Source organism: Lynx rufus, unplaced genomic scaffold (genome assembly GCF_022079265.1).
Source record: "Lynx rufus isolate CCGP_SWC_20201006 ecotype Redwood Valley unplaced genomic scaffold, mLynRuf1.p SCAF_7, whole genome shotgun sequence".
Taxonomy (NCBI): domain Eukaryota; kingdom Metazoa; phylum Chordata; class Mammalia; order Carnivora; family Felidae; genus Lynx; species Lynx rufus.
Window position 1 is genome coordinate 42470753 of NW_025814889.1, and position 17604 is coordinate 42488356.

General features: G+C 40.1%; 1 protein-coding gene and 1 non-coding gene across 4 annotated transcripts in view; one reads left to right on the plus strand and one right to left on the minus strand.

The window, feature by feature from the left end:
• Positions 1 to 17604, minus strand: part of NECAP1 (NECAP endocytosis associated 1) — a 43848-nt gene that overhangs the window by 20014 nt on the left and 6230 nt on the right. For 2 of the 3 annotated variants that reach the window (XM_047065431.1, XM_047065429.1), the window contains exons 3-7: positions 17399 to 17503; positions 16398 to 16479; positions 15434 to 15542; positions 15158 to 15341; positions 12722 to 12824 (exon numbers count right to left, since the gene is read on the minus strand). In XM_047065431.1, coding sequence (XP_046921387.1) covers positions 12722 to 12824; positions 15158 to 15341; positions 15434 to 15542; positions 16398 to 16479; positions 17399 to 17503 — 583 coding nt within the window. Of the gene's footprint in view, positions 1 to 10673; positions 12391 to 12721; positions 12825 to 15157; positions 15342 to 15433; positions 15543 to 16397; positions 16480 to 17398; positions 17504 to 17604 lie in introns of those variants that run through there. The other variant, XM_047065430.1, reaches the window with a different exon arrangement.
• On the plus strand, positions 14275 to 14359 carry TRNAC-GCA (transfer RNA cysteine (anticodon GCA)). The gene has a single exon. It is a non-coding gene; the product is annotated as a tRNA-Cys (tRNA).

Genomic DNA, 17604 nt, shown 5'->3' on the forward strand with positions numbered 1-17604 from the left:
AACATAGGCAATAATTTCTACCTCGGTTATAGAAACGGTTTTCAAGATATGTCTCCTGAGGCAAGGAAAACAAAAGCAAAAATAAACTATTGGGACCACACCAAAATAAAAAACTTCTGCACAATGAAGGAAACAAATCAACAAAATGAAAAGGCCACCTACTGACCAGGAGAAGAAATCTGCAATTGATATATTCAATAAGGGGTTAAAATCCAAAATATATAAAGAACTACAACTCAATACCCCTCCCCCCAAAAAAATCCTATTAAAAATGGGCAGAGGACCTGAATATTTTCTAAAGAAGACATATGTATGTTTTCACCAGAGAAATGCAAATCAACACCACAATGAAATATCACCTCATACCTGTCAGAATGGCTAGAATCAAAAAGACAAGAAATAACATGGGGAGAAAAAGGAAGCCTCATGCACCATTGGTGGGAATGCAAATTGGTACAGCAACTGTGGAAAAGAGTATGGAGGCTGCTCAAAAAAATTAAAATTAGAAATAGTGTATAATCCAGTAATTCCACCACTGGGAAAACAAGAACACTAATTCACCCCTTAAGAGGCACCCCTTATGTTTATTGCAGCAGTGTTTACAGTAGCCAAGAAATGGAAGCAACCCAAGTGTCTACCAATAGATAAATGGATAAAGAAGATGTGGGGTGTGTGTGTGTGTGTGTGTGTGTGTGTGTATAATGGAATATCCCACAGCTGTAAGGAAGAAAGAGATCTTGCTATTTGTAATATGGATAGCCCTAGAGCATATAATGCTAAGTGAAGTAAGTCAAACAGACAAAGGCAAATACCATATGATTTTATTCGCATGTGGAATTTAAGAAAAACAAACAAACAAAGAGACAAAAAATAAAAAATAAAAAGACTCAAATACAGAGAATAAACTGGTGATAGCCAGAGGGGAGGTCGGTGGGGGGATAAGCAAAATAGATAAAGGGGATTAAAAAGTATGAACTTCCAGCTACAAAAAAAAAATAAGTCACAGAGATGAAAAGTACAACACAAGGAATACAGTCAATAACATTATAATAACGTGGTTTGGAGACACATGGTGACTATACTTCTCATGCACTGAGTAATATGTACAACTATTGCATCATTACGAGGTATACCTGAAACTAACAAAACACTGTGTGTTAATACTTCAATTAATAAAATAAATTATCTTCTCCAGGACACATTATGGTAAAACTGTCTAAAATCAAAAACAAAGAGAGGATTTAAAAAGCAGCAAGAGAAAAAATATCTCTCTCACACAAAGCCATAAGCAGATTTGCCAGTAGAATCCTTGCAAGCCAGGAGAGAATGGGGTGATATATTCGTGTTCAAAGTGCTGAAAGAAAGAAACAGTCAACCAAGAATATTTTACCCACCAAAATTATCATTCAGAAATGAAGGTGAGGGGCGCCTGGGTGGCTCAGTCAGTTGAGTGTCTGACTCTTGATTTTGGCTCAGGTCATGACCCCAGGGTCATGGGATCAAGCCCTGCATCAGGATCCATGCTCAGCTTGGGATTCTCTCTCTCTCTCTCTCTCTCTCTCTCTCTGTCTCTCTCCCCCTCTTCCTCTCTCTCTCTCTCCCTCTCTCTCCCCCTCTTCCTCTCTCTCTCTCTCTCTCCCTCTGCCCCACTCACACACTCTCCCTCTCTCTAAAATAAATTTTTTTTTAAAGTTTAAAAATGAAGGTGAGAGAAAGACTTTCCCTAAGAAACATAAGTTGAGGGTGCTCATCACTACTAGACTTGCTTTATAATAAATGCTGAAAGGAATTCTTCAAGCTAAAATGAAAAATTGCTAGTTAGTAATATGAAAGTATTCAACACACTGGTAAAGATAAGCCTATAGCTATATTGCACTTAATTCTAGCATAAAGGTTAAACACAAAGGCATTAAAAACAGCTATAGCTAGAATAATTAAATAGATATACAATATAACAAGAGGTAAATAGTGACATCAAAAACATAAACGGGGGAATAAAAGGGTAGAGTTTTTGTATGCAAAGTTAAATTGTTATCAGCATAAAAGACTATTTCATATATGTGTATACACACACATACATACATATATATGGTGCTTTATGGAAGTTTCCGAGCCTACAGTAGAGTCAAAAACATTAAGAGAGGGGCATCAAAGCATACCACTACAGAAAATCATCAATTCACAAAAGAAGGCAGCAAGAGAAGAAGAAAGGAACAAGGGAACTACAAAACAAAAAAACAATTTTAAAAATGGCATTAGTAAATCCTTACCTGTCAATTACTCTAAATGTAAATGGATTGAATTCCCCAATGAGAAGACATAAAGTGACTAGATGGATAAAAAAAACCAAGACTCAACTATATATAACCTATAAGACACCCACTTCAGTTTGAACGATACACATAAGTGAAGAGTGAATGGATGGGATAAGATATTCCACACAAGTAGAAACCAAAAGAGAATGGGATGGCGATCCATATACCACAAAACAGACTTGAAGCCAAAAATGGTAACAAAAAAATAAAGTCATTAAATAATGTCAAGAGGATATAACAACCCCAAATATATATGCACCCAACAGCAGAGCACCTAAATATATTAAGTAAATACTAACAGATTTGAAGGGAGAAATAGATGGTACAGTAATAGCAAGAGACTTCAGTATACCACTTTCAACAACGGATGGATCACCCAGATAGAAAAATCAACAAGAAAATGTTGGACTGCAGCCACTCTTCAGACTAAGGGACCTAACAGACATATACAGAACGTTCCATCCAACACCAGTAGAATACACATTCTTCTCAAGTGCAAACATAACATTCTCCAGAACAGATCGTATGTTAGATCAAAAAAAAAGTCTTAGGAAATTTAAAAAGACTGAAATGTTCTCCAACCACAATAGTATGAAACTAGAAATCAGTAATAGAAGAAAACCTAGAAAATTCATAAATATATGAAAATTAACACATTCCTGAATAACCAATACATCAAAGCAGTCAAGCAGGAAATCAAAAAATATCTTGAAACAAAAGTAAAAACACAACATACCAAAACCTATGCAAGGCTACAAAAGTAATTCTAAAAGATAAGTTTCTGGCGGTACATTCTTACATTAAGAAAAAAGAAACATCTCAAATAAATAACCTCACGACACCTCAAGAAATTAGAAAAAGAAAAACACACTAAGCCCAGAGTTAGTGCAAAGAATGAAATAACAAGAGTCAAAATGAAAATAAATGAAACGGAGACCAGAAAAACAATAGAAAAGATCAACAAAACTCTGCTGGTGTTTTGAAAAGATAAAATTGCCTTGCCTTTAGCAAGACAGAGAGAAAAAGGAGACTCAAATAAGTACACTACAAAATGAAAGAGGAGACATTACAACTGGTACTACAGAAATACAAAGGATAGTAAGAGACTACTATAAACAATTATATGCCAAGAAACTGGATAACCTAGAAAACTGAAAACATTCCTAGAAACATACAGCCTACCAAGACTAAATCAGTAAATAACAGAAAATATGAACAGACCAATAACAAGTAAAGATTTTTAATCAGAAATCCAAAACCTGCCAACAAAGAAAAGTCCATAACCAGATGATTTTTTTTTTTCAGCGTTTATTTTTATTTTTGGGACAGAGAGAGACAGAGCATGAACGGGGGAGGGGCAGAGAGAGAGGGAGACACAGAATCGGAAACAGGCTCCAGGCTCTGAGCCATCAGCCCAGAGCCCGACGCGGGGCTCGAACTCACGGACCGCGAGATCGTGACCTGGCTGAAGTCGGACGCTTAACCGACTGCGCCACCCAGGCGCCCCCATAACCAGATGATTTTAAAGGAGAATTCGACCAAAAATTCAAGAGGGAAAAACACTCCCAAATTCATTTCATGAAAAAGAAATAAAGAAAACAATCCCATTCACAATAGCACCAAAAACAACAAAATTGGAATAAATTCAACCAAGAAGGTGAAATTTCTATACCCCAAACACTGCAACTTTGATGAAAAAAAAACTGAAAACAAAACATGAAAAGTCATCTTGTGTTCATGGATTGAAAGAGTTAGTATTGTTAAAATGTCCGCATTTTTTTTACAACACTCCCAAAAATTAACTCAAAATAGGTTAAAGATTTAAATTTAAGACCTGATATAGGGGGCGCCTGGGTGGCTCGGTCGGTTGGGCGTCCGACTTCGGCTCAGGTCATGATCTCACGGTCCGTGGGCTCGAGCCCCGCGTCGGGCTCTGTGCCAACAGCTCAGAGCCTGGAGCCTGTTTCAGATTCTGTGTCTCCCTCTCTCTGTGACCCTCCCCCATTCATGCTCTGTCTCTCTCTGTCTCAAAAATAAATAAACGTTAAAAAAAAAAATTTTTTTAAATAAAAAAAAAAAAAAAAAAGACCTGATATAGTAAACTTCTATAAGAAAACATAGGGAGGAAGTTCCCTGACATTAGTCTTGGCAATGATTTTTTAGATATGATACAAAGAGCACAAGCAACAAAAGCAAAAATCAACGAGTGGAACTGTATCAAACTAAATGGCTTTTGCACAAGAGAAACATTAAAAAAAAATGAAGACAACCTATGGAATGGGGAAAAATATTCGCAAACCATATATGTGACAAGGAGTTCATACTCAAAATATTTAAGGAACTCCTACAACTCGGTAACAAAAAAACAATCCAATTAAAAATGGGCAGAGGAACTAAATAGACATTTTTCCAAAGAAGACAAAATGGCCAACAGCTCTTTTTTTCTTTCATTTACAAAAGGCTTATTTAGTCACAAGTAGTTGACTGTCTCAACGTGACTCAAGACCACAAAGATACTACTTCTACTTTACTCCCTTCCAAGCCCTAGGGCCCAGCCTGGCAGGAGTGATGCTTGGGGCCCATTCACAAGAAAGATGGTCAGCATCAGTAAACATCAGGGAAATGCAAATCAAAACCAAAATCAAATATCACCTCACACCTTGTCATCAAGATGACAAGAGTTAACAAAAGTTGGCAAGGATGTGGAGAAAAGGGAACCCTTGTACACTGTTGATGGAAAGGCAAATTGGTACAGCACTACAGAAAACAGTATGGAGGTCTTTCAAACCATTAAAAACAAAACTACGATATGGTCCAGCAATTCCACTTCTAGATATACATCCAAAAGTAATGAAAATAGGATACTGGAGAGATGGAAGCACTCCAATGTTTCGTGCAACATTACTCAAAGATCAAGATATGGAAACACCCTGTGTCCATTTATGACGTGGTGTATATATGTGTGTGCATATGTACATATATGTACACACATACATAAAAAATCTTATTCAGCCATAAGAAAGAAGTAAAACCTGCCATTTGCAACCACATAGATGGACCTTGAGGGACAATGCCAAATGAGGTAAGTCAGACGGAGAAAGACAAATATATGTTATCATTTCTCTGTGAAATTGAAAAAACCCAAACTCACAGAAACAAAGAGTAGATTGGTGGTTACCAAGGGCTAGGGCGTAGGAGAGTTGGGGAGATGTGGTTTAAGGGTACAAACTTGCCACCAGTAGATAAGTCCTGGACATCTAATGCATGGCATAGTGATTATAGACAATACTGTATTATAACCTTCAAAGGGGTAAGAGACTAAATCTTAACTGTTCTCACCAGAAAAAAGAAATAATGATTCTGTGATGTAATAGAAGTGCTACCTAACACAATGGTAGTAACCATATTACAATATATAGATGTATCAAATCAATATGTGGCACATGCCTAAACTAATGTCATGTTACATATGTCAATTATATCTCGATAAAAATTTATATTTTAAAAAAGAAAAGAACTCCCATCATTATGTCCTTACACTTACCATTTTATTGCACATCCTGATAGCCAGAATTAGAATAGCCATTAAGCAGCAGTAGTAGTCCCATGTGCCAGGCCATACTGAGCACTTTAAAATGTTATTGTCACCGTCTCTCAAGGCAAGGGAAATGAAAGCAAAAATGAACTATTGGGACCTCATCAAGATAAAAAGCTTCTGCACTGCAAAGGAAACAATCAACAAAACTAAAAGGCAACCAACGGAATGGGAGAAGACATCTGCAAATGGCATATCGGATAAAGGGTTAGTATCCAAAATCTATAAAGAACTCACCAAACTTGACACCCAAAAAACAAGTACTCCAGTGAAGAAATGGGCAACAGACGTGAACAGACATTTTTCCAAAGAAGACATCCAGATGACCAACAGACACATGAAAAGATGCTCAACATCACACATCATCAAGGAAATACAAATCAAAACCACACTGAGATACCATCTCACACCAGTCAGAGTGGCTAAAATCAACTCAGGAAACAACAGATGTTGGCGAGGATGTGGAGAAACAGGAACCCTCTTGCACTGTTGGTGGGAAGGCAAACTGGTGCAGCCGCTCTGGAAAAGTGTGGAGGTTCCGCAAAAAATTAAAAATAGAACTATCCTATGACCCAGCAATAGCACTACTAAGAAGGTATCCAAAGGATACAGGAGTGCTGATTCATAGGGGCATATGTACCCCAGGGTTTATAGCAGTGCTATCAACAATAGCCAAATTATGGAAAGAGTCCAGATGTTCATCAACTGATGAATGGATAGAGAAGATGTGATTTATATATACAATGGAATACTACTTGGCAATGAGAAAGAATGAAATCTTGCCATTTATAACAACGTGGAAGGAACCAGAGGGCAATATGCTAAGTGAAATAAGTCATAGAGAGAAAGACAGATACCATGTTTTCACTCGTATGTGGAACTTGAGAAACTTAACAGAAGACCATGGGGGAAGGGAAGGGGAAAAAATAGTTTCAAACAGAGAAGGAGGCAAACCATAAGAGACTCTTAGATACAGAAAACAAACTGAGGGCTGATGGGAGGGGGTGCGGGGGAGAGGGGAAAATGGGTGATGGCATTGAGAAAGGCACTTGTTGAGATGAGCACTGGGTGTGGCATGTGAGCGATGAATCATGGGACTCTACCCCCAAAACCAAGAGCACACTATATACACTGTATGTTAGCCATTACTTGACAATAAATTGTATTAAAAAAAAAAAACTAAAAAATTTTTCAGTAAAAACATAAAAATAAAAAATATTATTGTGACAATAACTCTAGAAAATAGGAACTATTATATTCATATCACATAGGAATAAACCAAGGCAAACAAATGTTAAGTAACTTGTCCAAAGTTAAAAAACCAATGGGGCGCCTGGGTGGCTCAGTCGTTTTAAGTGTCTGACTCTTGATTTCGGCTCAGGTCATGATTTCATGGTTTGTGGGTTCGAGCCCCACGTTGGGCTCTGTGCTGACAGCTCAAAGCCTGGAGCCCACTTTGGATTCTGTGTCCTTCTCTTTCTGTCCCTCCCCCTGCTCATGCACTGTCTCTCTCAAAAATAAATAAACATTAAAAAAAAAAAAAGTAAGTGGCACAGGAAAATTTTGCACTGTGGCAATTAGTTCCCTCCGAAATCCATGGTCATAACCACGACTACACTTTACTACCCATTAGCCATCTATTCTGATAGGATCAGGGGAAGGGTCATTAAAATTAATAAGTACATTCCTCATTCAAATATTTATTTAAGTATTAAAGTCTGAAGAAAGTATTATTCTGTACTTCATTTTCTGCCTACCTAAAGAGCTACCTTTCTACATTCTCAACAAATGCATCAAATGCATGGTTAGACTCCATAGATATGTCCCTTGACAGTCTTCATGTATGTCTTTCTTTTTAAACACCTTCCGTCACCAGGATGTATGAGCAGTATTTCCTACAGTTGCTGGAGTTGCTAGAGGGAGCTTGCCCTCTAGTGGCCCCATGCTGATATACAGCCAGAGGTAGCATTCACAGAAAGTGCTTCAATGACATTCTTTCCTAGTATAGGTTCAGTGGCAGAACACATGTAAGGGAGAAGAAAATATTAAAAAGCAAGTAATCCACAATGGGTCTTAACGCATTATTGTGGGTTTTTTAATGTGTATTTACTTTGAGAGAGAAAGAGAGAGAGCATGAGGAGAGGCAGAGAGAGAGGGAGAGAGAGAATCCCATGCAGGACACGGAGCTCGATCTCACCAACTGTGAGACCATGACCTGAGCCAAAATCAAGAGTTGGACACTCAACCGACTCAGCCCCCCAGGCACCCCCCGCGTTACTGTGTTTTAATTGAGCTGATGACACTGTGCTTAGACTGAGTAGACCGGTAAGGCAGAACAGGAGGGCACTGTGGACAATTACGTTACTCCTGGCTCAGATGTAGCCAATTCAACTATACCAGAGCTTTTTCAAAAAAACGAACTACCGCTCTACTTTGATATCTTTCAAAACGGGACTGAAAATGACAATAATGGCAAAATCTGAAATAAATGCCCAAAACAATCACAAGCCTATATGTAAGTCCCCCAGGGTTAAGGGACCTGAAAATCAAGATAACTCTCATTTTTCCTTTCTTTCTCAAGAGAATATGTGTGTGAGGGGCGCCTGGGTGGCGCAGTCGGTTAAGCGTCCGACTTCAGCCAGGTCATGATCTCGCGGTCCGTGAGTTCGAGCCCTGCGTCAGGCTCTGGGCTGATGGCTCAGAGCCTGGAGCCTGTTTCCGATTCTGTGTCTCCCTCTCTCTCTGCCCCTCCCCCGTTCATGCTCTGTCTCTCTCTGTCCCAAAAATAAATAAACGTTGAAAAAAAAAATTTAAAAAAAAAAAAAAAGAGAATATGTGTGTGATTGATGGGAAGCTCTTGAGTAGGAGCTGTTGTTTGTTTTTTTTCTTCTTTTAAGTAGGCCTCACACCTAGCATCAACATGGGGCTTGAACTCAAAACCCTGAGATGAAATCAAGAGTCGGACGTTTAACCAACTGAGCTACCCCATTGCCCCAAGTGGGAGTTCTATAGTCACATACCATATGTGTGTGTCATGCACAGTTAAGAGGCAATAACAGAAATGGTGTGTTTTTTTAAGCTACAAGATAACTAAAACATAACCAAAGTGCAATGTCATCTTAAGACAGTGATGGTCATCAAAATGAGACCGTAAATTACCAAGCGTATCCGCAGCTGTGCTTTATTTACAATACCATTTTTCTTTTCCCAGGTCACAGGGTTTATGTACCAAAGTAAAATTTTTCTTCATCACTGCCTTTTTGATTCCCTAATAGTGATGGATTTTGGAGCACATAAATGAGATTTTCTGCAACTATGACAAAGCATACAAAGAACACTTACATCATGTAGCTAGGAACAACCCTGAGAATGAGTAAAAGAAGGAAAATACCCAACTTACTGATTTCTAATCCATCTTCACTGAAATCACTGTTAATTCGACAAGTATTTAATGAGCATCTACTATAACACAAAAGTATAGGGAAGTATGGTTTGTAGATAAAAATGAAGACATGGTCCTTATGTTCAAAGAGCTTAAAAACTAATATTCTAATATAAACTAATATTAATTAGCATAATTAATATTACAAAGTAATGTTATTAGAGAATTTCAACAGCAACCTAAACAAAACAAAGGAGATCATTTTTCAGACTGAAAGAATAGGTGACATTTCATGAAGTATTATTCGCGCCAGCTTTACGAAATGGGAAGGATTTCAATAGGCAGGAAGGTATTGTAGGCAGAGGGAATTTTAGCAAGCAGTCAATGCTCAGGGTGCTAATGGCATTTGAAGAATGACTAGTATCCTGGTTTCAGGAGCATATTTTGAGTGAAAGGGAAAACAAGGTTGAGGATGAAGTGGTACTTTGGCCTTTATGATCTAAGCAAAGGAAAATCATTAAAGACAATGAGTCAGGGAAGAAAGGGCGTGGGCAGGGCTTGATTTAGGAAGGTGATTCCGGTGGCAACAGGGAAGGTGAAATGGAGCTAGAGGAAAAGAAAAGAAAGCTAGAGGCAGGCGAACTGCCTAGAAGGTTATCAGGATGAAGTGGAATAATACAAGTTCACACTACAACTGTGAAGGCAGATTCTAATGTATAACTGAGGGGGTTGAGCTAAAAACAAAACAAAACAAAACAAACAAACAAAAAAAAAGGTTGTCCACTTTCTTCCCCAAACAAAACCTGAGGTTTATGATACACTTCTATCAGTGACAGTGCCTCACAACCTCAGTAATGATAAGAAAGGCCGTGGGTGGGAAAGACATCTAGGCCCTACTCTAGGAGGTACATCAGAATCTCTACAGAGAGCAGTGTGTTACTTTATTTAAAAAAGCAAGCACACGTATCATTCTGATTCACCTTCTGTGAAAAGCACTGAATGAGAACTCCAAGATCCTTCTGGCTTCCAAAGTCTATAACTCTGTCTTTAGTTCCATGTCTTACAGATCCCCCTCATTGATGCTGATTATAGTTCTGGGACGTGAGTGGTGGCCTCGATCATGAAGATAATCTGAAGCAAAAGAAATGAACTGTACCAGCAAATAAATAATTAATATATACGATCTCTATAAGGAGTGGAGTGCTCTGTGGGTTTAGAACCATGAGTACCGAAGTCTAGCCTGAACTGCTGAATGAAACCCTATTTCTTGAAAAAGAGTAATAGATATAAAATGTCCATTTATTACCTACTGGCCCGTTTATATTGGGTCAGTTGAATTAAAAAGGCACTGAAATAGGCAAATTAAAGATAAAGGAGACACTACCTTTTTCCATATTTTTAATTACCATTATTGCACCAATACAGCATACGCTTTATATACATATATCTTAAATTTCATTTTCAGTTTTTCAGCAATTCAAATACATAATATATTATCATCTTGAGAATACAAAGAACACAACATGGAGGAAGATTGAGAAAATAGTTTCCCAGTAGTCAGTCACTAGTGATTCTATAGACTTTCCACTTAGTGTTTTCTATTGGAATTTTAAAAAGCCCTGCCATGGCTCTGTAAGAATAGAGCTGCCTGGAACAGGAGGCAATGAGAAAAAAATGGACCCAAAGTTAAAAAGAGTCAAGAAGGAAATCCAGGAGAGAGACTATATTTTGAAACTAAACACGAGCCTCCCAAAGTGTACACATCCAAAGAAGTGCTGAGGGAAGAAACGAGATCTTCCCATTTCACCCTCAAAATTGCCCATTAACAAACACAATTGATAGTGCCCATTCATTTGAGAAAGGGAACTGTCTTCACAGCACTGTAAAAGGAATGGTGGGGTAGAGGGAAGGGAAAGTGGTGGGAGAGCAACTTGCTTTTGAGATACCCTCTGTGATGGTTTGGCGAAGCGGTCACTCGGGCAGAACCCAGGACGGCTAGTGCCGTGGACTCTCCAGCTTCCTTCATAAGTGACAATGTATGTAATAGCAGCTTTCTATGAAAGGGCTAGATGCACTGAAAACGAAATGTTCACGCAAGGGGCCAGATACCCAGGCAGCAAGGCAATGTGGGTACTGAAAAAGAGTTACGTGCTTTTCAACCCGTCTGCTCTACAGATCAGGTTAAAAACTCTAAACCCTTCAACTCCAGGTCAAATAATGGGGCAAATGCAAAGTAATGCCGCGCTTCAAATGCAGCCACCAGATGGAGCTGCAAGAAAGTCAATGCTTCTCTACAATATAACTTGGAAAACACAGCCCCTTGAACCTCCTTCACCCAAGAGACACCCATTGATCAAAGATGTCGCACTATTCAACAAATAAAAGAACAGTGGAGGTGCCACCAACAAACCCTCTGAGCACAGGAGGAAACCATGTAAACACACGAGGGCGATGGAGCTGCCCCCCGCCCTGGATGTTCACTGGACAGGATAAGCCTGCAGGAGGGTCTATCTCAGAGACCCAGGAAACAGGTCTTTCTTCACACCTATCCCTGTCAAAACTCTGAATCTGTAAACACTGAGGTTGGCCAGTCCATTTGGAGGGTCGTAGGCTAGTGGGAAAGGAAATGTCAAGGTTTTTGTCTCCCCTGAAATTGCTAAATAGGGCTTCACAAAGAGGCACACAGGGTCATGAGATGATTCTGAAATAAGTTGAAGAACTGAAAAGAACAATTTTACAGATGTTAGAATTCACTTCTCCCTCAAAGAGATCTGGCCTTTGGGGCCCTGCATAGTCAGCCACAAGTATGAGAAGACCCACCACTCCCCTGCCTTAACAGTGAACAGGAGATGAGAGATTCTTCCTCGGCTGTACGCAAGTAACAACACAGGGGGGTGACGTGATCCAGCTTGAATGCAATGGAGGAGCTATGAAAAAGATTGTCCAGTAATTTTGGTTCTGGGAAGAGAAGGGGTTCCTAACTTCCCTCACAGATTGGTGCCCTCAAGGTCATTTTTTTTTTTTTCTTCAAGTCTGTCCTTAATGCTATTCAGAACTGGACCCAGTTGGATGGCTGTGGTGCCTGGTTTGGAACAGAGCTGTAAGACAGGAGAACAGAGAGAAAGCCAAAGGAATTAGGACAGCTACTCCATTCTTCACTTAATAGTTTCCAAGAAATCACTGCCCAGAATTTCTGAAACTATACCTCACAGAAATTCTACTTATCAAGGCTTGAAACATCCCAGTCAAACTTCACCCTACAGCTTTCTTATCCCACCATCCCCAGCACGAACTCTACTTCCTTACCTAAACTTCCTGCCTAAGACTCTATGATCTGGAAATGTCCTGCCTTCCCACATCAAGGTTTCATTGGACGGTAACATTCCCTGTACCCTGATTGACAGTATGCTGGTTTCACTATGCTCATACCTGGAAGCAGTGCTAAAGTCTCCCCACAAGTCATTGCTTGCAGACACTGGAGCTGGTGCTGGTGCCGGGACAGGAGCAGGAGCATCCAAATCTAAAAGGATATCTGAATACAGGGCAGACAGAAGAAAAAGAAAAGGGGAAGCATAATAAAAATCTTAGAAATAAAAACTTACACTTACACCAAAATCTATACACAAATGTTCCTTGCAGCTTTATCTGCAATAGCCAAAAACTGGATATGAGCCAGATGATTCCCCGTGGGTGATGACGGTTAAACGCGCTATGGTACATCCATACCATGGAATACTACCCAGCAAGAAAGAGAAACAAACTGCTGATGTACACAACTTGGATGAATCTCAAGGGAATTATGCTGAGTGGAAAAAGCCAATCCCCAAAGGTTATGTACTGTATGTTTCCACTTATATAACATTCACGAAGTGACAAAATTATAAAGACGGCAAACAGATTAGTGATCGCCAAGGGTTAGAGGAGGCGTGGGGCAGGACTCGGGGGGAGGTGTGGGTATAAAAGGATGATGTGAGGGATCCTTGCACTGAGGGAGCTGTTCTGTATCCTGACCGTGGTAACAGATCCAGGAACCTAACACGATCAGAGTGCAGAGAACTAAACACACATATACACACGAATGAGAACACGTGTAGCTGGTGAAATCTACATAAGATCAGTAGACGGTATCAATGTCAATTTCCTGATTAAGCTGTTCCACTTCGGTTTTGCAAACAGTTACCATTTAGGGAAAATGGGTAAAGAGGACCCAGGATTTCTTTCTGTTATTTTTTTACAACTGCATGTGAACCTACAATCATCTTAAAATAAAAAGCTTCATTCAAAAAAATTAAAAATAAATCTTAGACATTATCCCCCCAGTGCCTTCTGGAGACACTTATGAAAAGAAGTAGGTTACAACCATTTTTATCTCAAAATTCCAGAAAGAAAAAGTTTACTCTTAGTAGTCAATTATATGAATAATCTCAGGAAAATTCCTTTTCACGTTCTAATGTTCTCACTCTTTTATTTTTTTTTAATGTTTATTTTTTGAGAGAGCACACACATACATACGCATGTGAGAGAGGGGAAGGGGCAGACAGAGAGGGCTACAGAGGATCAAGGCAGGCTCTGCACTGACAGCAGAGAGCCTGACACAGGGCTCGAACACACGAACTACGAGATCACAACCTGAGCCGATGTCAAACCCAGGCACCCCTAATATTCTCATTCTTGAAATGGAAAGAACTAGATCTATTCTTTTTTGCCATTACATGGTACAGAAAAGTGAAAATGTATTCACGAACCCAGATGCTGTCTAACGGTCTCCCAGCTGCCCTAGCGAAGAAACAGGAAAAATGAAAACATCACGTTTACTGAGTGGCTGCTCTGCGCCACGGACAGTGCTAGGTGGCGTCAGGCCACCTCACCTTCACAATCTGGGTGTAGTTTTAAGTCTCCATTATGTAGATAAGGATATTAAGACAGAAAATATAAATAATATCACCAAGTACACTCAGATATAAAATAGCAGAGCTCAGGGCGCCTGGGTGGCTCAGTCGGTTGAGCGTCTGACTGCAGCTCAGGTCATGATCTCATGGCCCGTGGGTTCGAGCCCCGCGTCGGGTTCTGTGTCAGTCCAGAGCCTGGAGCCTGCTTTGGATTCTATGCCTCCCTCTCTCTCTGCCCCTCCCCCACGCAGGCTCTGTCTCTATCAAAAAATGAATAAACGTTAAAAAAAAATTAAAAAAAAAAAAGCAGAGCTCTCACCAAAATCTGAGTGCATCTGACTCTCAGGCCTACTAGCATCTAACCAAGGTACAATGAAGGAAATAGTCTTTTTCTTAATAACCACTCATTTTCTTTTTTTGGGCGGGCGGGAGAATCTCAAGCAGGTTCCACACCCAGCTTGAAGCCTGATGCGGGGCTCAATCTCACAACTGTGAGATCAAGAGCTGAGCTGAAATCAAGAGTCAGATGCTTAATCAACAGAGCCACCCAGGTGGCCAATATCCACTCATTTTGTGACAAAGAACCTACCAAATACCATGACTCTTGGTTCAATAGAAAAGCTTAAATTCCTTGCTAAAGGCTGTCAGAATCACCTTTCAGTACCAAGTGTCATTAATAGCAAAAACATCAATACTCTCCTTGGCAAACAGGGGTACGGTACCCAACTGAAACTTAAGATATGATGATTTCTTGATGTGTAAGTGATGAATCACTAAATTCTACCCCTGAAATCATCATTACACCACATGTTAAACTTGGATTTAAGTAAAATTTAAAAATTTAAAAAAAAAAAAAAAGATAAGATGATTTCTCAAAGTTAAAAGTAACAGAGACGGAGCGCCTGGCTGGCTCAGAGGGTGCAATGTGCAACTCTTGTTCTCAGGGTCTTGAGTTCAAAGTAACAGAGAGATTTACCTGCATCACTACCTCCATGGTTAGATTTTGGAATGGGTGGTGGAGTGACATGATTGCTGATGGCAACTGAGGAGGATGGTGGGGGGATGGTGACTTTGCCTCCAGGTGGGGGCGGGAGCAGGCTCAAGCCCCCAGTTCCCGCAGCCTTGGGCTTGGAAGCACCACCTTTCTTAGTTGTAATGTTCTATAAAAAAGAAAACAGAGAAGAAAGAGAAAGAAAAAGTCACAAGCTTATTATGGAAATTCAGGGAGCAGGAGGAAAGAAACCATACTCACCCCAATACTCAACTTGATGGTCTGTCCTTCCTTGAAGCCCAGATCCAACTTGGGACGAGTGTCCATTTCCTGAGATTCTCTGGAAATCTCAGATTCCTGCTTTACCCACCTTCAGTAAAAGAGTAAATTATCTCAATTTGGGACTACCTGAAAGCAGAGCTGACACACAAATTTGAGTGTAACTGGCTTATGTGAAACAGGACTCCAGAAAGCAGAGTGAAGGAACATGAAAAGTGAGGAAGGAAAAGAAGAAAAGCCAAAACAGGGCAACAGGGTTCAATATCACCAAGGAGCCATTCAGAATGCATATTTAACTTGTCCCTCCAAAGGAGGGCATTTAGCCGCCAATTTCCACCCGCCACGGGTGAGGGCTGCCCCTGAGGGGACGTTAATTCCTCCGTCCTTCCGGGCTGCATCCCTGTGCCAACTGAGTGCACTTCCACAATTTCAGAGTTCTGAGGCAGAAAAGCAGACTTATGCCTGCCCTTGAAGTAGGAAGCTGACAGTGCATGGCGCTGTCCACCACAGCTGTGGCAAAACTGAAGCAATGTCGTTGCAGGAGACATACAACACGTCAGCTACACAAAGCAACAAAACTGGCATGTAACTCCTCCTCTCTCACATACAGTCCTGCTGTGACTATATGCCTCCCTCGGCCACTTAAGAGAGCAAATGTCAATTCCTCCAGAGGCATAAGCAAAAGCATCATCTCAAAACACCGTACAAAGGACCAAAAACATATCCTGGGCTATAAGGAAAGGACAGAAGAGACACAAAGATGATGTAAGGAAACAGTGAATGGGAAGATTCAAATTCGTAACAAACTAGTTTATCAAATACAGAAACCAGCAGGTAAAAGAGGTGGTATCCATTCAACTGAGGAGGAGCATTTCCAAAACCCTTTAGCTTGGTTCAGGGTTAACTTAGCCAAGGTTTAACTTGGTTAAGGACAAGAATCACTCACTTGAAATGATCTTGCAAGGAGACATTAAAGTCAAAGGCATCACCCCGATCTGTGAAGCCAATGCCAATGAAAGCACTACGCCCTGTGAAAAAGACAGGAATACTCAGAACAGGAAGTGTCCCTTAGGGAAAATTCCACCCAATGAAAATTAACAGTTACCTTAACTAGATAAAGTCTGTGAATGTGAAACATTTCTCACAGCCCAGGGGTCCACACCCTACATATTGCCCAAGAGACAAATGCTGCCATACTTGTTTTTGTCAATAATGGGGCACCTGGGTGGCTCAGTCGGTTGGGCGGCCGACTTCGGCTCGGGTCATGATCTCGCGGTCCGTGAGTTCGAGCCCCGCGTCGGGCTCTGTGCTGACAGCTCAGAGCCTGGAGCCTGTTTGGATTCTGTGTCTCCCTCTCTCTCTGACCCTCCCCCGTTCATGCTCGCTCTCTCTCTGTCTCAAAAATAAATAAACGTTAAAAAAAAAAAATTTTTTTTTAAATAATATTTTACTGGAACACAGTTATTCCCATTTGTTTACATATTATCTATAGCTGCTTTCATACTACATCAGCAGAACTGAGTAGCTACAATACAGACCATTTGGCCTGCAAAATCTAAAATATTCACCATCTGTCTTTCCAGAAAGTTTGCCCACCTCTGATATAGACTATGGAGAAAAGATAGAAAATGCCCTAGACATAGATGATTTAAGACAGTCCCACCAAAACCCACCACAAACAACGAATGAGTGGGCAATATGTACGAATTCTTTGGTTGGATAGACATTTATTTATATCCACCTATTAATTATCATATCTTGAACTTGTTTTTATTTATTACAAACAACATGTTAATCCTTGTCCTTTAGCAACCATAGTTAACTGTGGAGCAAGGGGTGGAAAAATTTAGTAAACTGAAGTTAAGATAAATGCAACTGAGACGCACTTTATTGAAAGGCATCACCTATTTTCCTAACCTCACCCATTCAAAATCCCAGATCCCTTACCAGTACCATCCTGGATCCGGATTACAAAGTAGCGGCTGGAATCTGTCACTGTCTCCACAGCAATACCAGGATATTGTTCTACTGGTGCCTGAGCAAAGAGCTCCCCTAACAGGTAAGAAAAGGACTTCCTTGAGCTAAAGAAGCAAAAATCTAGAACTCTAACAAATATTTCCATTCCAGTCTCCAACTTAAATGTATTTATAAAA